This window comes from Nannobrachium achirus, assembly GCF_963921795.1.
Source record: "Nannobrachium achirus genome assembly, chromosome: 11".
Classification (NCBI taxonomy): Eukaryota; Metazoa; Chordata; class Actinopteri; order Myctophiformes; family Myctophidae; genus Nannobrachium; species Nannobrachium achirus.
In genome coordinates this window covers 31,089,753-31,115,934 of record NC_137820.1, presented here as the reverse complement: position 1 = coordinate 31,115,934, position 26,182 = coordinate 31,089,753, and the positions used below count along the sequence as shown (strand labels likewise).

Genomic DNA, 26,182 nt, shown 5'->3' with positions numbered 1-26,182 from the left:
AGTGTTCCTAACTGATCTACAAGTCGGTCAGGTCTAAAAGCCAATCTACAAGCTTGTAGATCGGCTATTTTTGAAAATGTATTTATTCAAATCAAAATAAGACAATGGATTAAATCAATCAACTGTTGCACCCCTACTCAAAATTCCAACATTGACACATGAAGTAATTTGCCATCTTGCATTGTAAGCATGCATGAATATCAGTTGTCACAACAAACACTCTAATGTGACGATTAACCAACCTGCCACATCTCACTGAACACTTCTAAAAAGCAACACGTCATTTCATGGCTAATTCACCCTTTGTCAGCCTTCTGGTTGGTCCCTGACTGAACCAGCAGGCTCCATCTGCCTTGTCCCACCCTGGTTCTGCCTTTTATGTTGAATCGGCTAAAACATATTTTTTTGGAGAAATAAGATTTAAAAACATGCTGAGTCACTATACTGCCACTGAGCAGCTCCATTTTACTGAAACCAAGTTTGAAATTAGAATTGAAATTGCATGTTCTCCCTGTGTCTCCTAGGGTCTCTATAATGCCTCCCCCTGGCCAGCAGGGGCGCCTGATGGAGGGTAAAGGAACTGGTTGGAATAACATGTTACTTCCACGCGGAATCGGAAGCAATTTGGACTACTCATGCATAGAAGCAAGCATGAGGTCAGTCCGTTGTCTCCCCAGGCGCAGCAGAGGGAGAGCAGTGCCCAGGATTACAGCTCAGGCAATTGGCACTGGGTGAAAAAATTGGTTACAAAATCGTGGGATAAAAATATAATAATAATTAGAATTGAACAAACGGAACCATAATACGAAGCAACTGAATTAAAATGGTAGTGGATAGTGTGTCCCACCAAGACACGGCAACCAATGGGTGTGAAGAGGGGCGGGACTTGACAGAGGGTGAATTGCATGTTCAGACCCCCGAGCGAACAGGATGAATCAGTATTCTCACTTTTTCGAAGAATTTCAAAAATAGCAAATGTACAAGCTTGCAGCATGGCACGAAGTGACGCACTGAGTTTGTATAACAGTCACTTTTGAATAGCCAACAACAAACCGACAGATAGTTTCCTGTTTTCATACAGGCAGCACACAGTAAGGGGACAAAACCAAAAGTCTTTTCATGTCGCACAACTTTAATAGAATATTTTAACTAATTCTGTACAAATCGAAAAGAAATATTGCGCAAGTAACAAATTGTGAAGAACCAGATAAGGCCATTGATAGCACACGGTTCAATGTGGGAGGTTTGAAAAGTGTCACCGTGGCTATGAGAGATCTCTCAAGACGAGATCTACAATCTTTCTTTTTTTTTTCCTTAAGAGGGTGGGGGTCTTATCACACTGCCACTGTTAACAAGGACCACAGTTAACCAGGCGAAGGGGTCCACAGTACCAACCGACCGACATCCAAGTGCAGTAAAAAATATGCCAACCTCTTACATTCTACTGACATGTTAAACAGAGAAAGATACGTTTTTTTTTATAAACAAAACAAAAATAAAGGAACATTTCCTAATTGCATTAAACCATGTGTTAACAAGAGAATGGGCAGAACGCTTGATAGGTGATTTGATTTGATTTCTAGAATCATTTGGGATTCTACACACAATTCCACCGATTGAACCCCCTGCCGCTTATCCCCTTACAGAGTATTAATTCCTAGTAGATACATTATGTGCAAACACTGAAAACACTGCAAAGAAGTTGACGGTCAGACGATCTGAATTCATCCATCAACTTCAAATGAAAGACCAACTAGAGTTGGGCTATGGGAGGATAGATGGAAAACAAGGGTCAGTTTTCAGAAAGCTTAACATTATTAGGGTTAGTAATAGAAAGTGCAGCCCCAACAGCTTTTTGATAATACAAATCTATTCTTTTCATTTCCTTGTTAACACAAGTTGAAAGAGCATAATCATAAGGGGAAGGGGCAAGAACAAAAGACTTCAGGGGAAAACGTCACGATTTTTAACCAGAATAGTGTCGTTCTATCGAGGACGTGAATAAAACGACACATGGTTTAAAAATCGCTCGTTGCCCTTCAAAAGGAATACTTTGCCAATTTTAAAACCAGCCTTTCATTCATAACGCAAATAGTTTCGTGGTGCAGAAAAGGCTAATTCACGAGTTGTGGGGCTTGCAGATCTGCCATTTTCTAAACGTGTCCAAAATAGGGACGCCATGCGGAAAGCGGTCATACCATACCATAAATGAATGGAGGTTCGGTTAAATGAATTGACCAAGTATTCCCTTCAGGCCATGGACACACATTAAGGTAACCTGCCCTCTACTTATCCTTGGGGGATGAGGGGGGGGGGAAGAGTGGAATCCAATTCATTCCCTATGAAAGTCACATGGTTTCATACCTCTAGCAAGCCTCTAAGAGTCTTGCTAGAGATATGAAACCATTTGACTTCCATAGGGAATGAAATGGACGACACCCTCCCCCCCCCCTCAAGGAGGAGGGCAGGTGATTCTAATGTGAGACCGAAGCCTCAGAGTTTGATAAAATACCTCTGCACAACCCACGTCTCATTTTACCCGCGTCACCTTTAAACGAGTCCACCTGTCCACTAAGTACTTTTGTTTTGCACTCGTTAAGCCCAGCATACCTGGGCACAACCAAAGCAGTAGTAGTAGTAATGCTTGAAACAAGTCTATATATTAAAAAATACAGTTTGGCAGTATACATGACTTTTCTTTAGTTAATCTGCAAACGCAAATCCTGAATGAGATCTGAGCCGATGAGAATGGGCCTCGAACTACGACTGCTGTGTGGCCCCGCCGAATATGCATTCTCATAACGCACCCCTTCATCACAAAAGGTGTATGAAACTAGAATAAATATTTAAATGACAATGAACATAAAAAAAAGTAAATTAATTTCAGATAATGATATACATTGCGTGTCTCTTAAAAAAAGAACCACCGTTAACACAAAAAGAAAAGGACAAAAAGAAAAGAGAAAGATATCAGCAACCCCAGTGATCATCATCGTATTAAGTCGTTCCTGTTCAGCAGTTTCTTGGTAAACTAACACTTATCTTATTGGCATTAAAAAACCCTGAGTAACTGATTTGTTTCTATTGAACTTAAGATGGGATCCACGCCACTCTTTTTTTCCAAGCCATTTAGTTATTTACCACTCGTTGATATTCTGAGGTTCATGGCAGTAGTCACCTTACCATACAAGACTAAACGAGATGTTGTGGTTATTTATAATCCTGGGCGTTATTTTAACTTGGATAAAGTACAAATGTAAATGGACCCGAGGTTCCATTTGGTTCCATTTGTACTTTGTTCCGAGTTACAAATGGATAACATTAGGAGGATTTCACTGTGCAACTAGAGGCAAGTCACTTCTGCTTGGAGTATGAGTGAAGCCAAACTAATGTAGGGGGTGGGGACAAATGAAAAGGTCAAAGGCCGCGTTCACACAGTTAAGGCACATGACCTGTTCTTTACCTAGGGGGAGGCGGTGGGTAAAGCAACGTCCAATTCATTCCCTATGGATGTCACTAAGCTTTCCCTACATACAGCTGTCCTAAAGCCACAGAGCAAGCTTGCCTCGTCAAAACATGCGACCATAGGGAATGACTTGGACGCTGCTTTACCCCCCGCCTCCTCAAAGGGAAAGCATAAAGCATGTGCCTTAAATGTGTGTCGGCGGCTAGAGAGGTCATGCTATCATGGTTGAAAAAACACTGTTTGGTTGCGTTTCTATTGCATCTGGATGAGAAGAGTTCATAAAGGGGGAGGAGCCTGCAGGGGGGGGGGGGGGGGGGGTAGGTAGGAGAGGAGGAGTTGCTGATTGGTGGAGGACCGATTTTGACGGAGAGCGGACAGTCTCCCGCCCCCAAAGCTGCTTCTTTCCCCTGAATCACGGCGGGTTACTGCTGTTTGCATTCGGCAGGCTGGGCTTCTGCTTTCTGTGGAAGGGGAGGAAGAAGAAGAAAGGGAGAGAGGATGAGGAGTGCTGAAGACAAAATGCTAGGAAGCACAAACGGAACAATGACAAAAACAAAATAAAACATGAGGCTGAAATAAGACGGACGCTAACCGAGCTGCAGGACGCTCGCCAGCGAACACACTTGGACGTAAAGACAAAGACCAACTATCGGACATGAACGGAGAGATCATACACCAAGGTATGAAGAGTTAAAAGATGATGGGGTAGTGGTGGGGTTAAGCTTGCAGCATACTTCAAGATAAGTTTAAGGTCTTTCGGCCACGCCGAATTAAATTGTTTCATACTCGATGTGGCTCCACCACTGTTTGTTTTATGTCCTTGAGGGGGTTCCAGGGGGTCCCCAGGTAAATGATTGATAGTTGGGAACTAAATTAGGTCCTGTAACTGCGTGTGTGCAAAAAGACATGTAAGAAAGAGTTCGGGTTCACTTGGATCCAATTGTACTCTCTCAAGGGTTCTTGGGGGTCTGTGGCCTTACTGGTCTAATGCATACCAAATTGGGGGTCCTAGAAATGAAAACGTGTGAGAACCATTGGTTCTCGTCTGTCATGGTCATCTGTCAGGGTGGAAACCTTATATATCCCAAACTTCAAAATCAAAACAGAACCACAAGCTCAAAGCACGTCGCGTTTCAAGCTTGAATATCTGCAACTTTTGCCTTTGTGTGACGCCGTAGTATGATCAAGTAGCGCATTAATTTACGAATAAAACACACAAAGTTAGAATATGGAGATAAGAAAGCTGTCAGCCAGCTTGGTGCATCCCCTAGTCATTCTGTTCTACTGTATTACCTCATTGAAGTATGCTGCAGCCCTTGAGGGCAGAGGGGGCCGTGTTAAGACACCTGGGACGATGGATGGAATGAACTTAAGAAAAGGAAAAGGTGTGTTGGGGTTGGAGGGGGTTAAGGAGTGACCGCTATCTGGATGTGAGTGACACCTGAAAAGACTAGCAGTACAGGACAGTCCAGGATGGAGAAGTTAAAGAGGTCAACGACAACAGAGGAGGAGAAAAACAATGAACCAAATAAAGCTGAAAAGGACAGAGTAGACATTGTAATTGCGGGAGGCCCGTCTCCTCATTTCTCCCTTACCTAGAAATGCATGGGGTGAGAATGATTTGATTGGTTATGCCTGTAATGGAAGGGAATCCAGGGGACAGGGGAGAGGGGACAGGGGGACGGGAGAGACAATATACACAGTTGTAATTACTGAAAACCAAAGTGTTATTTGATGAATGTCACATTGTAAACCACTTGATTGTTACGAGCAGTAGGTCAGGATTTCGGACTTTTTTGAGCCCCAAGACACACAAATGGTGTAATCGATATAGCAAGAATAGCAGATTTACACACGCTCTATGAGTCACAATATGTTGTGAGCTCGAAGACCTTAAAACAGAAAACCTTGAGGTCAGGTGTTCAGAGTAGTTAGCACTAATAACATGAACATAGTCCGTCAAATTCTAAAGCAGCAAAAGTAGAAGATTGACAAGCTCAAAACACGTCGCTTTGCACCTCGTTTGGGGCTTTTGGGGCTTGTGGATCTGCTACGTTTGAGTCACGCTGCAGTATGATCAAGTAGGACATTAATTTATGAAAAAACACAAAATGTTCAAATACGGAGACGGCAACGATATGTAAAGTCACCGGTGAGTAATTACCACTTATAACATGAATTATGTAAAGACACCAGTAAGAACAAAGTAGACAGACAAACACACCACATGGAGCCATAGCGAATGCAGTGTTAAGCAGTAGTCCAACAGAAATACCTCATCATAGGGCTGAGCGATAGGGACAAAAAAAATAATCTAATATCACAATATTTATGACCACATGCCTCGATATTGTTATTGTGACAATACTGTTCTGTTTAAAATTAATAAATAAATGCTTTTTAAATTAAAAACGGCACCCAATGCGAGCTCGGACAAGCTCACAACTCACAATTGTGAGCTTGGTGAGCTTGTATTGTCGGTTATTTTAGCCATTTTTGAGACATTTGGAAAAATATTTGGAAAGTATAACGACGACAACACCCGTGTCAGATCACGATATTACAATAACTAAAATCCCCAATGATATCTAGGGTAGGGCATTCACCAAATATTCGAATATCAAAGTCACTATTCAACGTTGTTCACCGAAGTCGAATATTCTATTTTTTTTTTTAAATTGTTTTCCCTTTAAAAAATATATTGTTTATTAAGCTTGGCTAGATAGGAAGTCATAAGAATGAGTTGTGGATGAATTTGTTAATGCTCTATACCAGGGCTTCTCAAACCTTTTTAGGCTGTGACCCCCAAAATAAACATATTTGAACTGGGGACCCCCACCCCTGAATTGTAGGTATTAATGTGACTCGGTTCCACAGATAAATATTGTGAAAATAGCAGATCTACATGCTCACAACGTCCGTTGAGCATGTAGATTGGCTATTTTCACAATGTTTGCTTCTTGGCCAGTCCTGTCGATTATTCGACTATTCATATACTTCGAGGTTGAATAATTCGAATACTAAAAATCACTCTTCGTGAATGCCCTAATCTAGGGCCCTATTTCCGTCCATGCCTTATCCCCTTTATCCCTGAACCTCTTTGCCTTTTACCATTTTGGAAAACATTTGGCAAATGTTCCGCCCCAAGATAATGGATTTTGATTATCGCGATAACATCGTAAATCGTGATTTCTTTTGTCACGATAATCGTGACATTTTCATATGGTCCCATCCCTAGACCTAATATGGACATACTGTCCAGCCCTCCTACACACAGTGGAAGCACCCTTCTCCACAACACCACCAACATCTCACAGAAACTGACCTTGGGGTCAGAATCTTCCTCGTCATCTTCATCACCTTCCTCTTCCTCTCCCTGAAATGTACACACATGGAACAAGGAGACAAGGTGGGTGAGTGAGGAGCGTCATGCAAGGTCAAGCAACAAGAGACCAAAAAATAAGAAAAGGTCAAGCAAGAGACAAAAAAAAAGAAAGAAAAAGAAACCACCAACATCAACTGACCTCTTCATCATCTCCCTCGTCTATTTCCTCCTCTTCAAACTGCGTTAAGGCAAAAGGAACAGCACACAATAAGTATTATTACGTATCAAGTATGTTGAGGCCCGTCACAATTATTACATAATTGTCTAATCGCAATTATTTTAGCATAATCGTCATAATAGTTTCCAAAATAAAAAATACATTTTCAAGGCAGAAATAGCAGCTCTACATTTTCCGTCCATTTCATAATTTTTTAAACAATTATTACATGTATTAAATGTCATTTCTTTGTGTTCAAGTTATTTGTGACATCTGCCCTGTGCAGTTTAATTACGAGGCCTAAGAGATTTTTTTAATTTATTCATATGCTCCAGTTTTCAAAAACAAGCTACCGAGCGCTCACAAGTCGACAACGCACAATCAAATAGAGGACACAGGGGATTTAATAGAGGACATGGGGGACGAAATGGTCAAAGGCGCCTGTGTTTGGCGATATTTGGTTTTAAACCCAATGCTTCAACACATCGAAAAGACGTTGCGTTATGTAAGCCTGTTAATATATTACAGTATGGTATTTGCGAGGAGCACGAAGGTTGTTAACTCATTGACTGCCAAGGCCCGAGTTTCCCGAGTTATTACAGTAGTCCCAGGCTGCCACAGCCCGAGTTTCCCGAGTTGGAAGCCATTTTGATTTTTTTTTTTTTCACAATTTTTTTTTTTATAAAAACATTTCTAAAAATGCCTCAAATGTATTAGGCATGATCGCAATTGCGAAATTGCATGTTTAGCCCCATAACAAACACATCTTTCAAAATGTCAAAAATGGCTGTTTTGTCTGACTTTGAAGGCTTGTATCTCATGAATGCCTGAACGGATTTCCAAGCGGATTTTTTTGTTTGAAAGCTGTTAAAAAGTACTACACATATGGTGCATGATCTAGGCATGGGCGTGCACGATCCGTGCACTAAAAATTGATCCGTGCACTAGAAATTTAGGAAGGTGGCAGTGTTTGTTTTGTCTGACTTTGAAGGCTTCTATCTCATGAATGCCTGAACGGATTTCCAAGCGGATTTTTTTGTTTGAAAGCTGTTAAAAAGTACTACACATATGGTGCATATATGGTGCATGGGCGTGCACAATCCGTGCACTAAAAATTGATCCGTGCACTAGAAATTTAGGAACGTGGCATCCTGGTACTTGGCGGCCATCTTGAAAAGGGCATTCAATGAGTTAATATGACTGCCTGGTTGCCTAGATATCTTTGTATCAAAGAGGCTTTTTGATTGATAAATGTATTATAAGTTTGCAAAAAAGCACAGTAACACCATGATATATTATTTCTAATAACAACTACTGGAGGTTTCGACCTGAGTGGTTGAAACGCTGTTACCGATAATACCGGTGCTGACACAGACTAGATTTTCGGTGTTAACTCATACCCTGCCAAAAAAGACGTTTTCTATAATAAAAACGTCTTTTTAACTATGGCCTTCCCTGCCAGACGTCTTCTGGACGTCTTTAAAAAAAAAATAATAATAATAATTAACTCTTTGAGTGCCCCCTTTTTCACCACTAGAGGGCCCCAATGACCAGAGAATTCTACTTAGACAGTGCTGGTATATGCACAAGCCCTGCAGCCATGACATGCCTGAACACTTTCCTTTGTGCATGTACAGGAAGAGGATGAAGTTAGCTTGAAGTTAGCTATTGGCTACCAAGCATTTTAGAAGATCTATTTTCTGCAATTTAGCCTCGATTAAACCTTGCACACCTCATGCATGGGAAAAAAACAGAGAAGAATGAGCTCTAAAAAATCCAATGCAATCCTGGATTGCATTGGAGTGGATTTGTGCAGTTTGTTCACAGCTTTCAAACAAAAAAATCCGATTGGAAATCCGTTCAGGCATTCTTGAGATAATAGCCATTATGTTTTACATGTTATGTAAACAAAAATGGCTGCCCTGTATGTTAGATGGGGTTGTATGGGGGTGGAACATGCAAAATCACGATTGAAATCATGTTCACCAGATTTGATGGGGTCCAAAAAAAAAATTAAAAAAAAAAAAGATTTTTTCTTTTTTTTTTTTTTAAAAGCCGAACTAGTTCGGGATCGGCACTCTGCGATACGCTAATAAAGCCGAACTAGTTCGGGATTGGCACTCAATGAGTTAAAACATTTTTTTTTTTTTTTTTAAAAATTTTTGGACCTCCAACAGTGTACTAGGCATGATCGCGATCGCGAAATTGCATGTTTAACCCCCATACCAACCCCATCTTTCAAACATGGCAGCCATGTTTGTTTACATTTGAAGAAAACATAAGGGCTGCCTTCTCCTGAATGCCTGAACGGATTTTGTTTGAAAGCTGTGAAAAGCATGCACATGCATAGTGCATGATCTGTGCACGAATGTGTGCACCAGCGTGCGCACTATTTTTTTAACCCTTTGTTGTCGAAACGGCAATATAAGAGGTCCCACTTTAAATATGGCACCGACTGAGTTAAGAAGAATGTGAAACCGTGACAACCCTAGCTGCCATGCAGTAGGAGCTCTTTTCGAACACAGACACACAGACACACACACACGTCAATCACTCACGCTCTCGTCATCTTCCAGGGCTTCTCCGGTGAAGTAGAGGACCGCTCTGGGAACTATCCTCTCACGGAAGAAGTGACCGATCTCGAAGTCTGAGGCTAGGGTGAACTCTGAGTCCTCGTCCTGCCAGAGACAAAACAACAGTCTGTTGACACATGGTTTCTTCCTACAGCGGCTGGCATTGTCATTTGTTTTTTAAATGTATATACATATTTTTTTTAATATGCTGGATGCTACAGTTTACTCACCAGCTCTCCATCTGGATTAACTGCAAGAGAAATGGAAAAATCAGTCAGGTTCATGAAGGACATGCGTCTTCTTCTCAGCTTTACACAATGAGCAGATACAAATATGATGTGGGAAAAAAAATTGATATGATCAAATGGAATTTAACTAAATCAATCTCATGACTGAAACCCCAACTTGACTGAACAAGGTTAGGCCAAGTTCCAATTTGTGACAAAGACGGAAAAGGAACCCCCTACGCTAGGACTGCGTTTCCTAAACAAGTCGCACAATGATAATGATGTAGAATTGTGATGTTTAGGTATTTCCAGAAGATATTGCAGACTGAGGCTTTAACCTTTGCTTTCTGAAGTACATAGATTCTATGGCTAGTTTCAGCCACAATACATTTGACTGAAATCAGTCTGAATGAGAACTTTAATCCATTTCTGTAAAGTAAAACTAATCAGAAGTAACGGTAGTAAACAGTTGAATTTAGTGGCATCACCTTTAGGGCTGTCACAATTATTACATAATCGTCTAATCGCAATTATTTGACATAATCGTGATTATTTTTCATAATCGTCATAATCGTTTCCATGTTGAAAAATGTTCATATATTTAACAGAAAGTCAAAAATAGAGGAAATGGCAGATCTACAAGCTCACACCGCGTCACATCGCGACGTGTTGTGAGCTTGTAGATCGGCTATTTCCACTATCAATGTTCTTTTTTAAGTGTAAAGTTGTCAAATATGTCAGTCATTTCTTTGTATATTTAGGTTGTGTGTCATATCTACCATGTGCAACTTCAAAGCCTACAAGCCAAACAGAAATGTAATTGTCCACGACAAAAACACAATTAAATCGTTAATCACAATTATTTGAGTGAAAATTAATCGTCATGTAAAATGTCCTAATCGTGACAGCCCTAATCACCTCCCTTCTCGTCTTCATGAATATGGGAAGAGAAACTACTTAGTTGACAGTGGTTGACAACTGATGGTGGAAAACATGAGGTGGTCAGAACAGCAGGGCTCCAAAATGACCATAATGGACCCATGAAATTTGTAGAGATCTGATCGGACTCGATTCCTAATGGATCTGTTAAATTAGTTCCGAGATCCAATTTGTTTCTTTGGTATAACAGAACCGACCCAGACTGTGGGGTATATGGACCTGACAAAACTAAATGCTATTAATTAAATAAAGAAAAAGCAGTTCTACCAGTATACGCCAGTTATAGAATGCAAGATAATGCAATCTAACAGCTACCTAGAAGCCTAGAATCAAGATAATGCAATCTAACAGCTACCTAGAAGCCTAGAATCAAGATAATGCAATCTAACAGCTACCTAGAAGTCTAGAATCAAGATAATGCAATCTAACAGCTACCTAGAAGTCTAGAATCAAAAGGACAAAGAAATTAAACTGCATGTTTTTCACCTCGCTGACAAAGATGCTGATAGTTTGATACGCTTGGCACGAACGCACAGCACAGTTACAGTATCTGATCCTAGGTCAGCCTAATCATCATGCAGCACTGCATGCTTCCCTCTCCTGATCAGCACGGAGTGAGCACAGCCACAAATTGAGCGTTAAGCAGCAAAACCCCAATCCACTCCCATGTTAAACCATTCTGAGCCCACCAAATTAACAGATTATAATGTCCAGAGTGCCTCTCGCTGGCTCCATTAACGGCCATTATCTTATTTTGAAGGCCAGAAGTCCACAGCGTAAACACTTCCGGTCTGACGTCATCGCGTCCTGCGCCGGAATCGCTCATTGTTTACGTGGTGTCATGGCGGATCGGCTCTGAGCTTTTCTCCATGTGTTATATAAGCGAGCATCTGCCTCCATCTTCGCTTCTAAAGTGTAGTTTTGAGATAATGGACATTAAAGATGAGATCCCCCGTCCACCTCAATGTTATGGGATGACTATTTTGTGCTCGTGGAGCCGTGATGATGAGAAATCAGCGACGGATTTCGGCTCCGGACCTTCCGCCATTGTATCCGGTAATATAACCGCCGTTACAGTAATATATTACTTTTCGCGAGATATCTCGGGATTGGCACTCGAAATACTCGAGTACATTTCACGAGATATCTCGGGAATGGCACTAAATCGGTTAAGGGGAAAAAAACCTGCCTACGATTGGCCTACCAACTTCTGTATGTGTGCCACACGTGGAAGTGGGAAGCGACTTCCATATGCATCCTGCGATGCATATGCCCCACAGCCAAAGGAGGCGTCTACCTTTCTATGTCTATGGGAACTACAGCCATGCACAGTCAATTGGACATAATGAACTGACCCGGACCCAACTGACCATAAGAAAATAAGAAAAAGACCTCTACAGTACAGTTCTAGTGAATGCACACTTGCACCAGCAACATGTGTCCGACATGAAGCAACTGTGTGAGCAGCGTGCTTAATGTATAGCCACAGCCAAGTCTTACCAGGACAACAACCTCGGATATCAACTGGCGCACGCAACTATGCATTTATAAATAAACACATACTGTATACACTATAGCGCGGCGCACCAACGCAGCCGACAGAAAGACAGCATACAGGCTAGGGGGGCAGTACAGCATTCCAGTGAGTTTGCACTAAGGAGTCAAGGTTAGCAACTGGACAGAGGCATCCGTCGAATGTCCTCAAGAGACTGTGCCGATAGACGTTATGAGTGACAAGAAAATTGACTCCCTCTTGAAGACAAAAATGGAAAGCCTTGTGTAATAGTTTTTGGTCATGGGAGCCATTCCCTCTGGGCCATCACAAATATGGCGTCTGGCTGTTTTGTCCTTTTGCTGAACACTGTGCTTAAGAAAAAAAAAAAAAAAACACGATATGGCAATATATAGTATCATATTCATTGCAGACACACACATCGATACAGAAGCTACAGAGAAGGAAAAAAAAAATATATATATATATATATATATATATATATATATATATATTAAAATTTATATTTTAATACTACCGGTAAGTCTTAATTCGTGCAATACGTAAAGGTTTGACTTTGCCGTTATAAGAAATCTTGTAGTAAATTCAGTAGGACACGGTCATTATTCATAATCAATGTGTATCGAGATGATTATTGTATCAGCCTATCATGGCCTCTGTATTGTGATACGCATCACATCATGGCCTCTGTATCTTGAGGTTGTAGGCAATACCCAACCCTAGCAATATTAATCGGGAAAGAAATTGCAAAAACAATAACACATTTGCTCATGTAGGTAAATTGATTATTCGAGAAGTAGGGTTTGTCATGACAAATCGACATTATGGCCTGCAATATACAGTACTTTTTTTAAACAATCTTTTTTCATACTTCCAAGTCATACCGCCCAACCCTACTCACCACTGCAAGGAGCAAAAATGAAAGGTACCCACGCTCTAAATGAGAATGTGTTCACACATGCATTCTTTGCGTGTGGAAATGAAAGTGATTCACCTATGGACTCGCACCTCTCAAAAAAGGTGTGAACGACGTGACATAATGAGCTATTTATATCATCCAGTGAGGAAACCACAGAGGCTGTTCTTTGACCTAAAAAGTCAAAACGCATCCAGGCATGTTTGACAGGAAAGCCAACAGGAGATCAAATTGGTGATAGATTAACCACATGAGCCCTGGTGTCCCCTCCCTATGCTAGGGTGAGGCTTCAGTAAAAACGCGCATGGCAACCTTGAGAGCTTGTAGATCGCCTATTGTGGACAAAGATTTGGTGTAGGGGAGAAAAGGGGGGGCCTAGTATAGACCCCTGGGGGATCCTGGTCATTGAAGTATAAAGGGATTAAGTCTACAGATACTATATTAATCAAACAAAGATAATCAATAAAACATAACCTCCACATTAAATAGTACATACAAAAAATTGTTATTTCACTAGGACTAGAGTCGAACACATTCTACAAATGCTTGTCAAGTCAGAGTACAAACTCTGTATGTCAACTTTAAAATTCCATGATTCCAGCTCAACATTGTGATTAGAATGCATTTCACCTTGCACTGGTTGGCAGGGAGGAGGTTTAAGGGGTGATGCAGTTCTGAACAGATTCAAATACACCAGATAAAAAGTATTCCAGTCACTAAGATCAGGACTCTGTCGCCATCTGCTGGTCATGTCAGCCCAGTGTCTGATTCATGTCTGATACAATGTGGTTGATTCACTCAACAGTACAGAACCACTGGTGCAAATCGGATGTGTGTGGTCAATATTTCTAGCTGCAGCTGGAGATTAAGAGGTCATTTACACTGTTATATGTGACGGTTTTCAGCTTAAAATGTTCTTGTAGTAGAGTGACACGACTTACACATGTGGTGTTACTACAATGGACCTGAAAACTTCTTGAATATTATGAATGATACTGGAGGAAAAGATTAGGTGCACGTTCTCACTTTTAACAGGGTTGAAGAAGTTGAAGAAGGAGTCGTTGGGTACTTGTTTCGTAACCGTGCGGACGGTGCCGCGGCCTTTGTGTTTCTGCTTCTTCTTAATAGTTTTCACCGTCACGTCCTTCCCCTTGCTCCAATTTATCTGACAACTGCAGCAGCAGACAGAAGAGTGGTGGAGGGAAACGACAGGCCAAGAAATACAAAGGGGGAGAGAAAGGGATAAGAGAAGAGATCATCTTAGAAGGGAGGGGGTTTGTTCCAACATTCATGCCGATTCATTATTATAAAGATTTCCAGAGGTTTATAAACTTAGTCTTTAGACGTGAATATCTATCTATATATTTATTTATTTTTAACAGGGGCCTCATTTACAAATAAGGATGCCATTTGGACAACTTCCGATGTATTGTTATAAAAGAATAACTGCTTTAAAAACACCATCTTTTAATGATGACTAAAGAATCACATAGATTCATGCAACAACAGTAAAACATCGGTCACTGGCATTCGGTGAATGTCATCTTATTTGACGACACGCAGAAGGCAGTCAAAAGGCAATTAATTGGCCGATACTCATAAAGATGAGACCACCCCATTACTGTGCACAGCTCTTTACTAAAGAAAATGTACACACACACGCACCAAGTGCCGCGCTATGAGCTTGTAGATCTGCCATTTTTGAAAAATCGTGAAGACTCGCAAATCTTTGAATAGATATTTTTCAAAGCAAACTTTTGTAACTCAATCTCAGCTTCTGGGGGGTCCCTGGAACAACATATTTTGAGATGGGTGTCTAAGGCCAAATACATGTCATTTTGGGGGTGCTCGACATGAAAAGGTTTGAGAAACACTGATTTAGAAGACATTTATAGAAGCGGGTCAATATATTTAAAAGACTTGTACAAAATGTGTAGCCTGACTGCGCCAGATGGTGGCAGCAGTGCGTATGCCTGGCTGCATACCGCTCTGCTTACCATCTGGGATTGCTCTAGCAGACCCGATGTAAGGGGTGGGACATTTTTTCAAATTCTTTAGCAGGTGATTGGATGGGGCCGTCTCTCTATCACAGTCTGGGAGTGCCAACTCCAACCACTCATAATTATTGTCTGCATGACGTTACACCCAGAATCCGCACCTGGGTTTCCACGTGGTCTGCAATCAGACTATTGGCTCAGAGCCGCTCAGAGCCCGCCCGTAGCTGCCACTGATTCGTCCGGCCCGGGACTTTACGAGTGTTATCAACTCTCCCCGAGCAATCTCAGATGGTAAAGTAGGGCGGTACCATCTGGCGCAGTCAGGTTACAAAATGTGGCGATTTTTCTAAAATAGCAGATCTATAAGCTCGCAGCGCAGCACTCAGTGCCACGCTGTGAGCTTGTATATCTGCTAATTTGTAATGGTTAAAGGGATATTACACTAAATATTACAATATTATTGTATTTAATGTTTTCCAATTTCCCAAAGAATTATTAAAAATAAAAGAAAAAGGTTATTGAAAAAACACGGTCTGCTCACGTATTAGGAGGGTATTATGAGTCACCAGAAAAAATGGGTGTTTTTAATGAATCTATCATGGTTAAAATGGAGTTTGAAGTTACAATGGGTGTGTATGTGGAGAGGGCCTGGGCGTGTTGGAGCTGGTAACATTTACATCAAATATCTAAATACTGAATGAAGCAAATTAAAAACTGTTCAGGGTGTTCATACAAGCCTGATTAGACCTAAAAGTTTGTTTGAAAGTGTAATATCCCTTTAAAACAAAAAAATAATGGTTCAAGTGGTTAAAATCTAACGTGACACAGATGCGTTCCAGGTCTAAGCGGCATAAGTGGTAACTCCCAATCAGAGATTGCCACATCCATGACACAGGAAGCCAAGCAGAGTGGCTCTTACCCGTCACAGTCAATGATCTCTGGTCCCTCAAAGGAGAAAGGGTCTGAAGCATCGGGCTCTGACTTCATCTTATAGACTTTAGAGAGGAAAGGGTTGCTGAAGTATGGGTTGGACTCGAAGTGGAACTCAAGTGTAAAACTCTGGACAGCAGAACGGGGGAAAAGGACATTTCACACAATGTCAGTGTCAAACACATACACCACTCTGGGTGCAACAACTCTATGATGGCTAAGATTCAGTCAATTGTCATATAAAAGGCCACTGACCATGGGCTGTCCAGGCTCTGAAAACTTGACTTGGACATCTTGGAGATGCTTCAGGATGGGCTCGTCGTGTTCCTGGTTGGAGCACATAGGTTACACTTTGTTACACAAAGTTACAGCTCTGATGTACACACTTACAACACCATTCATCAAAAGGTCTCTTCACACTTAGGGTAAGAAAATCAAGAAATATCTAATAGAATCTGCCTTTGCTATATAATATATATATGTATTTGTATCTGTACACGACTTGCCATCTGTATTTGTAAACCTGAAATTGTGATCATGGTTGAGATATTATTAAGTTGTATTTATGCAATGATTTCTTTGTTTTACATTTGGTTGTATTTTAAAGTTTGTAACTGTTTTCTTTACTCTTGTAAAATGTATTAATGTTATGTAATGTATTTCTCTGTGGACCCCAGGAAAAGTAGCTGCTGCTAAGATGGTAGCTAATGGGGATCCAAATAAACAACAACATACCCCATTCAGATTTTTTTTACAGTCTATATGCCGAGTGTGATGGTTTCCCTGTGGCCTCGTGATTGGGTTCTACTGGTGTTTTGGAGTAGTTCATATAAAACCAGTACTTTGTGTGTACCTGTAGCAAGTCACTGAGCATGTCCACACTCTTGAAGATGGTGAGCCAGAAATCTGGAATGCCTTTGGGGTCCTCCTCCGGAGTGGCATCCTCCTTCTTGTCCTCAACTGCTGCTTTTTTCTTTAGCTCCTCCTACAGGCAGTGGACAGGTAGCACACTTAATAACTACTATATACTACTATATGATTTGTGCAGGGCTGAGCATCAGATTGTAAATACCCATTTATTTATTTCACAGTAGATATTCTACATATTAAATGTAACCCTTAAATTAAATGAATTATTATCAATTTATATTATTTTCTAAAATCTTGATGGCCTTCCTGCCCCCTGGCATATGGCCTTGCCCCAAAAATGATGAAATTCCAGGCCTGATTATGGGTGTAAATTACATATCTATATTGTTGGATTGTTGAAATTAAACTATGCGGTTACTGAATCACTACACACCCAATACTTTGTCATGCGGAAAGTGTTGCATAACTGAAAAATATACATTTGTGTCACAAAAACACATTTCACCCCACTGTTTTACACCTGGAAACCTGTGATGTGACAACAGTGATTTTGATTGGACCCAAATCTAAAGCAAATTGACTTCCCTTTATGGAAATCAAAGCCTCAGACGGAGGTATGGATGGAATGGAAATAAAACAACTGTTGATGAAGATCAGCCAGTTTCACTGATAAGAGTTCCAACTTACTGCTAGCTCCTCCTCCTCTTCTTTATCGCTCTGCCACTCGCATTCCTCATCTGTAGGTTCTACTGCACCGGTCACAACTTGTCTTCTCTGCGAACATCACAACACACAACCAAACAATTCAATTAGGAAACATGCAAAATTAGGAATATTGGCAGGCCCTATGAGACCCAAATTCGAAATGTAATTTCTGATCTTTTGCCAGCTCCAATAGGTTGTTGCCCAACAAATGATAAATAGAGGATCTAGATAGAAGCTCACAATGTGTCGCACCACAACACGTTGTTAGCTTGCCACATTGTCCATAGCAAATAGAAATGATAGTGATCACTCCATAACATATGCAATCAGGGTGAGTAAGTTATTCAAAGTTATTTTTTAAGTAAGTTGTCAAATATGTCAGTAATTTATTTGTGTATTTAGGTTATGTGTCATATCTGCCATGTGCAATTTCAAAGCCTAAAAGCCAAACAGAAATGTAATTATCAACGACAAAAACACAATTAAATCGTTAATCGCCAATTATTTGAGAGACAAGTAAAATTTCATATCGTGACAGCCCTAGGGGCAGCTATTAATGCGCTGGTACAGGGGCTGCACCGCGACTCAGCGTGTCACGTATGCCTTGATGTGCTACAAATGTTTGTATATATTATGTTTTGAATACATGACTGCTGTGTCGTAAGACAAATTTCAGTGTGAACTGACAATAAAGTACTATATCATATCATATCATCCGTATGAATGAAGAATAAAGAATATGCGTGACAATTAACAGTTCTGTAAAATGTCATGATTGTGACAGACAGCCCCATCAACAATTAATTAAGTGAAATGCACATGAACACATGGGATTATTTTGATCAAGCCTCCAGGAATCCCCGGCAGCCCTGCCACCCACACTGTCACACACTACAGACAGGTGTTAAAGGCTTAGGGCCGTCAGTCTCAGTCTGTAACCCAGCTCACTTGTGGTCTCCAGGTCCAGAAATAGCCAGGATTGACTGATAAACAGTTGAATATTTGTTGTGGTTGCATTTAATTTAGCATGGGGGCCGTGGCTGTGTCCTAACGGAGGAAATGTCGGCAGCAAATGGGACACACACACTTGAGTGCAATAGGACAAGCTGGGCCATTAACACATTTGTATGGTGTGCATTCAAATGGACTAAAGAGGCTTTAAAATAGAACTCAACTGATTCCAGAGTTTTGGGGTCCGACACTGATTACCAATGTTATTTTGTCAACCCATATTTTGTCAAAGACTACAATATTTTCTAATGAATTTGAAAAACCTAATTCATTCAAGTTTCTATTTGAGGAGATTTCAACTATAAAGCAAACAAATTGCACAAACTTATGCCAGTTCCAAAAATGTCAAAAATAGCAGATCTACAAACTCACAATGCATTGTAAGTTTACATTTTTAAGTTCAAGTTGAGTTCTTCGCCCTGATCCAAAGACCAAGCCTTAGCATATGGAAACAAACTCAGAGAAAACATGTTTCGCGGCAAGACACGGTTCACTTGGCTCTTATGGTGTAAAAGAGCCATTAGTTGCAGTACCTTGTCAAATAGAGGCTGGTATAGAGCAGCATATTTCCTCTCCAGCTCATGGACCTCATCATAGAACTTGGCTTCTATGTTAGCACACTGCACCTGTAGCCTCTTCAGGGCATGGACTCTTCTCTTCACTGCTTTAGGGAGCATGCTGGAGGAACAAAACACATCAGAATGTGAGAGTTTAGGGACAAATTCAGATCATAAAAATGAAGGAGATGCTAAGAGTTTAGGGCAGGGGTCTTCAACAGGGGGGCCCTCAGAGTTACTACAGGTGGTCCTCCAGATTTACAACTTGAACCCTGGTGTCCAATCTGTCCATATTCCTGAAAACTGTGGCCAAAAATAGCAGATCTACAAGCTCACAACGCCTCGTGCTGCTAAGCGTTGTGAGCTTGTAGATCAGCTATTTTCGGCAAAGAGGTTTGGTGTAGAGGGAAAAAAGAGCAGACTAAGTACAGAGTAAAAGGTCAAGTTGATTAGGTAGAGACGGCTCAAGTTGTTAAATATCTGAAAACACAAATTGACATGAATCCAAAATACACTGATGATCGTCGCTGTCAAACATTGAAACTATATGGAATCTATGAAAAGGTTGTGGGAGGGTCCCTGCTTCATCTCTCTCTGATGAAACTTCTCAATGTTGGATGCTCAAGTGGCGCAGGGGATAAGTTCCTGTCCACCTTCGGAGACTAGGGGTTTGAATCCAAACCACGGTGCTAGTGGAAGCAAGGTGCTTCTGCAAGCGGGAAAACAATGGTCGTGTTCGGGGGAGGGAAGCCGGGCAGTCGTTGCTGCACCAGTGACAACTAACTTGGGGCTGGGGTGGAATCCGGCAGCGCTGTGTGGGGGCGGGTTATTTAATGGCGAGGAATAGGGTGGAGGCGCTGATGAGAAAATGCATTATTTTAACCTAAATTTATAAGCTAAATGTGTTAACACTTTTGCCCTCAGGCGGCCGTGCATATTGCCTTGAATTCCCCTAAACTTGGGTGCACATATTATGTGCCCCCAAGTTTAGGGGAATTCAAGGCAATACAGTAGGTCACGAGTGATAGGTATCTCGCCAAGGTAGGGGAATTATAAATATAAGGTCACAAAGATTCTATGGATAATGGAAGGTGATTACCTCAGCATGATGTAAAATATATAGCTGTTTTTAAGAGTGACACCATGCGCAATGGACTGTGAAATTAAAATATATCAATATGACAGCAGTTTATCATTAATTCACTTCAACTGTCATAGGGAAACCAGAATATGACTGCAGTGTGTCATTAATTTGGTTTAGCTGTCGAAAAAAAAAACAGACAGGTCATGATCCCACCTATGGAGCTCAGAAAATTTACAACAAGGTGCAGAAACGTATCGTTTGATAACAGGTGTTAGACTATTACTGGCGATGTTGTTGCACTTTGTTCTGCACAATTGTTTTCTTTTCAGGTAGCGTGAAGGCGTACGCGCACTCAAGATTGGTTACAATACTCCATCACTGTGACAGACCGAAGTTGTCAACAACCTGTCATCGATCATTCCGTCATATGAACCGAGAGAGAGAACTGATTACCTGAGATCACCCCACAACGAGACCCATCCCATCCCCTTTGATCAAATTGTATAAAAGCTCTGTAGTTTAGAAACTCAGTGTGCAGACTTCATTAGCTGACACTTCAGTTTACTCTGTGTTAGCGATTAAGGCCTGGACCCAGAGCTCTGCTGTATTGCTGTTGCTGTGTTGCTGTATACGAGTTTGTATCACTATTTTCTTGCATTCATTCATTCATTCATATTAGCATCGGTTCAACAATAATTTTACACTTGGTGAATAGGAAATAAATAATTTGGAATATTGGATTATAACTCTTGCCTGGACATTGTTTCATTTGGGTCCCTCTGTTCCTCATGTAACAGGTTCAACAAACGCTTCTGGGTTTTATGTTGTAATAACAATCTTTGATATCTATTGACAAGATGGACATTTAGAACCCATCAGCGTTAGTTGAGCAAGTAGGGGCAGCAGTGACAAGACTACACTGAGGGAGGGCAGTTAAATCATTAGCATAACAGCTACAATGGAAGAATAAGGTATAATTGGCAAACCTGTCCCAAGAGCTCGCCCTCAAATATCTATGGTAAATCTGCCAACCAATGGAGAACAGATGCATTTTCCATGGCAGGGCCTGAATTTCTCTGCGGCATATTTTAATTGATTACAGCAAATTTACCCGTCTACATTTACACACACACACACCCTTTAAAATGGGGCAGAGCGACAAAATACTAACTGAAACAGACAAGACCTACACAAAGTTATGCTCAACATGTGCAGTATCCTCCAAAAGTGAAGCATATAAGGGAAATTAAGTTTCAAGATTTCTAGCGGAAGTGCTGCGTTTAACGGACGTTACGTCATGCGACGCGGGTCTGTTTACATTCCCCAGCGAAAAAACTAAAATAGATTGTAGCTCTTAATAGGTGTAACATTGCTTGAATCAATGTTTTTGTTTGTATATTGTTTATTGCGAGCGCAACCGACGGAGCAGGAGACGTAGACCAGATTTTTTCGTGCAGGGAATACATTTGCAGGAACACCGCACTGAAAAAAAGACAGCTTCCGGGAAAATTCAGCCCCACCTCCTAGAACGGTTTCTGCCTTCTATTGTCACCAGGTTTTTCTCTTCGCAGATGAGTAAGCCTGGCTACGCGAGGCTACTGCCCAATAGGGAAAAAAAAAAAATTCCAACGTCCCATCGTGCATTGCGCAGAAGGAGTCGCGACATGAGCTTGTATGTCTGTTGTTATCCGGATGTGTCCCACAAATAATTCTACAATAAATTCTGGCAGAAACAGGTGATAGGCCTTAGAGCTTCTAGATGAGCCATTTCCACTATTCTATAACAAGGTTTTGAGTATAAAATATGAAATGTGGCCTATTTTGGACATAACACATTCGATCATTGTCAGTCGATTCTTTTGTGCATTCAAGTATGTCATGTCTGCCACCGTGCAACTTTTGTTTACAAGGCTAAAAGCTACGCAATTGAATCGTTAATCACAATTATTTGTATGACAATCACTAGTCAATTAATATGCCCCCATCCCTTACCTTTCTATGTGAGTGAAACAGTCGCCTCTCTCCACCACCTGCATTACTGGAGCCTGCATCACCTGATCTCCTTTACCTTATCACATGATCACAACAAATCCAGCGTTACAGTTTGTATTTTCATCTTTTTATTCTTATACAATTTGTTCGATTGACATTGCCAAGAGCACTGTGCATTATGTTTCTTGCAGTAGTAACCTGGCTGAGATTATCTGAAGTCTTACATTAAAAAAAGTAACAGGAACAGGAAAGTGTTTACATCATCACTGTGGCACTGCAACCATCTTACAGAACCTAGAGAAGCAATGTAAATAATCCAGCCCTCCATAGACTGAATGGCACAAAGTAGAAATAAAAACACAAAAGCACCTTTTATCGCGCTTTTCTTCTCACCTTTGCTGGCGTCCATTTCTGGGTGACTGAAAAACAGGCCAAAAGTCACACAACAAGACAGGTGGAAATTAGTACAATAGCACGTATAGTAGTCACTGACAGAGTCAGAAAGCTAACAAACAGTGACTGGTTATTAACAGTTGGTTCGTGAATCTAAACAACACTCAAGACAAGTGGACACAACGAGAGGTCAGGCACATGAGCCAACTGTGAGTGATTGTGAAATCAACAAGACCGACATTAGCTGTGAGAGTGAGCACGCGCAGTCCAATGACGCATTGGCTAGGCTAGCGCTTTTATTATAGCTCTGGCCGACGCTCTGACAGGCGGCTGGCTCAAAGACTAGACCAGGGTTTCTCTACCCCTACAATAGCTCAACTTCAGTCAAAATAAACTAAACTACTTCGCTACTAACCTAACCGAAGGTAGTTTTGTGTTGTTGAAAGTCTCTTCTCCGCGGTGGGAAACCTCTCAGCCCCCCATCCACTCTGTAAAATACATTATTTTTGTCACGAAATAAAATGCACCCACCTCGAGCCACCGCAGACACAACCCGGAAATAAGCGGCGGTCGAGTTGGATGCGTTTTATTTCATGACAAAAAATTATGTTTTTTTACAGAGCGGGTGGGGTGTTGAGGTTTCCCACCGCGGAGAATATACTTTAAACAACACAAAACTACCTTTGGTTAGGTGAGTAGTGAAGTAGTTTAGTTTGTTTTGACTGAAGTTGAGCCCTCGTAGGGGCTGAGAAATCCTGGTCTCGTCTTTTAGCCGGCCGCCTGTCAGAGCGTCAGCTCTGGATCAGAGCTAGCGGTTATATAGCTATTAAAGAGTCTAACGTTAGCAATTGGTGCAGTCACACTTCGTGACAGGAGGACAGCCGTCATGATTATAATACACGGTCATTGACGGCACACTAACATTGTATCTACTAACAATTAATTGTGCTAATGTCCACTGCGCGCGAACACAGTCACATACACAACGTATGGGCGGTGCCATGCATGGGACCCTGCTCTGACAGCTGCTAATCCAGCTAGCTTAACGTTAGCCACAGTGTGGTGATGTTAACCTCGCCCACCAGGCTTTCTGAGAGGTGATGTAGTTAGTAACTAGTTAGCATTAGCACACATGTGCGTTCGTGGTGTCCATAACAAGGGGAACACAACAGGCTGGAGCAGCGATATGCGCTCAAAGCGGGAGATTTCACTGGAGCCATTAGCGTGACAAACACGTAGCATTTAGCAGACGGCAAGCAGCGAGCATTGACTTTCCTTTCCCCCGGGGGAAAGGAAAGTCAAGTGCTAACGGCTAGCAACACTTCGCTACTCGCAATGCTCGCGTGGATGGATCATAGAGCTAGGGATGGATGCATGAATGCATGCATGATGCTAACGATAGCATAGCCTAGCCTAGCCAGCAGTTAGCTGGCGGGTTAAATAGCAGCAGAGAACTCAAGAAGAGAAGAGTGAAAGACAATTCATTGTTATTATACGTGGAACACTCGAGTGTCGTCGGTACGCGCGTGTTGTGACCCTCAGGACAACGGCGTTGTTTTATATCAAAAACTACTTGACTTTTTACAGTTTTTAGACACTTACCTCGGCGTCTTCGGCATCGATACGTGCAGAACCCTGGGCTTTCTCCTCAAGCGCCGGAGCGAAGCACTGGCACTCATGCTCCCTCCTCCTGAGGGCGCTGGTTGGACGGCGTTGCGGGTGGAGGGAGGGATCCCCGCCGAAAGGGAAAGTTTATAAGCGGCCCGGCTCATGTGTCAGTCTCACCCCATTGGTCGACTGGTCTGTGGGAATGAAGGGGGGAGGAGGAGGGAGAGGGGAAAGTTGTGATGAGGCAGTTTCACTAGTTGCCATGTCTGCTTGTTGTAAATGATTTTTGGACTGATTTTGTATTTTTTTTTTTTTTTTTAACAGTCTTGGCACTTATTTCATATAAACTCCTCAAAAAAGTTCGGAAACTTACTTAAAGGCCTGTCCATACTCTCTATGAGTCTCCGACCACCAAACCTTTTGTTGGAAAGTCCGGTTCAACTACAAAATGATGTCACTTGTAAAGTGCAACTTCAGAAAAGCATTACCCTGAATTGACCGAATTCACGTTACGCAACTTCCTGGTGCTGGCGTCACGGTTGAAGTAGTCTCGCGCGATTTGGTCAAATGCTCCCGGCATACAGTCTGGTAAGCGTCTAGCAGATTACCAAGCGTGTCTAGGAAGGGAGCGCTCGTTTTATGGTTAGATGTCACAGTTGTTGTCCACGACATAAAGTTATTGTCCACGACATTGCAAGCGGTGCGAAGGCTAGCGAACCTTGGTCCTGCTCTTCGCGCCCGAGCGCCGCAGGCGCGAGTGCCCGCGAAGAGCGGGCCAGGGCCGGCCGCGCGAGTTACGAAGCCGTGGTGAATGCAATCGTTATATTTATAACGATTGCGCACGATAAACGCAATGATAATTGGCAACGATAAACGCAATGATAATTGGGTTTTGGTGCACCTCGCGCGGTCGAAGTGACTACAACGGAGCGTTCCCTACGTCCGGTTCAGCCAATCACAGGGGGCTCGGCGGGGACAGGAACTTGTACAAGCTTGGGTATCCGCAAGACGCGTCTGGCAAAGGGAAATAGAAACGATGAGTGCGAGATGAAGCGGAAGTGAAGCCTCCTCGTCACTTCCGCTTCAGTCTCACATCACACACATATAAAATATATATAAATTTAAAAAAAATCATATAAGCATGTTTAGCTTGCTGCTTAGCAGAAATGACATTTTAAAATATATTTTCTTGAACGGCAATGCCCGTTTCCATTACTCGCCGTCAGGGAGCTGCTGTTCCAGACTCTATATAGCATTCAGAGATTGTGGAGATTGTCTGGCTACGCGAGACTACTGGCATACAGTCTGGCAAACGGAAATAGAAACGATGAGTGCGAGATAAAGCGGATGTGACACAACCGCTCCCTTGGTGCAGTAACAATAACATGTCCTACTGGAAGCGTTAAGTCTCCTTTCAATATTTTTGGGGGTGTTATTACGTCTTTCTCTGGTGTTATTCTTGTTACCTCCATGATATTTTCAAACGTTTTCTTAAACTATACACCCATAACAAGAATAGGCCGCTCGAATGACTTTGTCTGAGCTATTGTGTTTCTGTTATGTTTCCAATGGGACTACAGTTCAGTGCAGCACTGGCTACTTCCGATACTCGCCGTTCGGGAGCTGCCGTTCCAGACTATATAGCATTCGGAGATTGTGGAATAGTTGTCTGGCTACGCGAGACTACGGTTGAAGGGGAAACCCTACTAAAAGCCCATAGACGGAAATTTAATGCAATTTCCGAATAGTGAAGTATAAAATACGGCTAGCATGATCAAGAACACAAGATAGTAATTAAGGCACAAAGCGTTATAATTTACTTTACCGTTCGAAATAATGATTTGTTGGCTTATTTCTGT

General features: G+C 41.7%; 1 protein-coding gene across 3 annotated transcripts; it reads right to left on the bottom strand.

The window, feature by feature from the left end:
- Window positions 1-1,126: 1,126 nt before the first annotated feature.
- nap1l4a (nucleosome assembly protein 1-like 4a) lies at window positions 1,127-24,415 on the bottom strand. 3 transcript variants are annotated; one of them, XM_080737605.1, is made up of 15 exons: window positions 24,318-24,415; window positions 22,692-22,741; window positions 22,323-22,398; window positions 19,223-19,367; window positions 17,661-17,747; window positions 16,957-17,088; window positions 16,359-16,430; window positions 16,093-16,232; window positions 14,203-14,348; window positions 9,812-9,831; window positions 9,567-9,686; window positions 6,991-7,029; window positions 6,792-6,842; window positions 5,062-5,101; window positions 1,127-3,927 (listed from the first exon to the last, which is right to left on the bottom strand). In XM_080737605.1, exons 1-14 carry the CDS (start codon window positions 24,392-24,394, stop codon window positions 5,096-5,098), a joined length of 1,161 nt encoding a protein of 386 aa, XP_080593731.1. In that variant the 5' UTR covers window positions 24,395-24,415; the 3' UTR covers window positions 1,127-3,927; window positions 5,062-5,095. The 3 variants fall into 3 exon arrangements, with proteins under 3 accessions (XP_080593731.1, XP_080593729.1, XP_080593730.1); XM_080737603.1 differs by lacking the exon at window positions 5,062-5,101; XM_080737604.1 differs by lacking the exon at window positions 5,062-5,101 and having other exon boundaries at window positions 22,716-22,741; window positions 24,318-24,414.
- Between the last annotated feature and the right edge of the window lie 1,767 nt (window positions 24,416-26,182).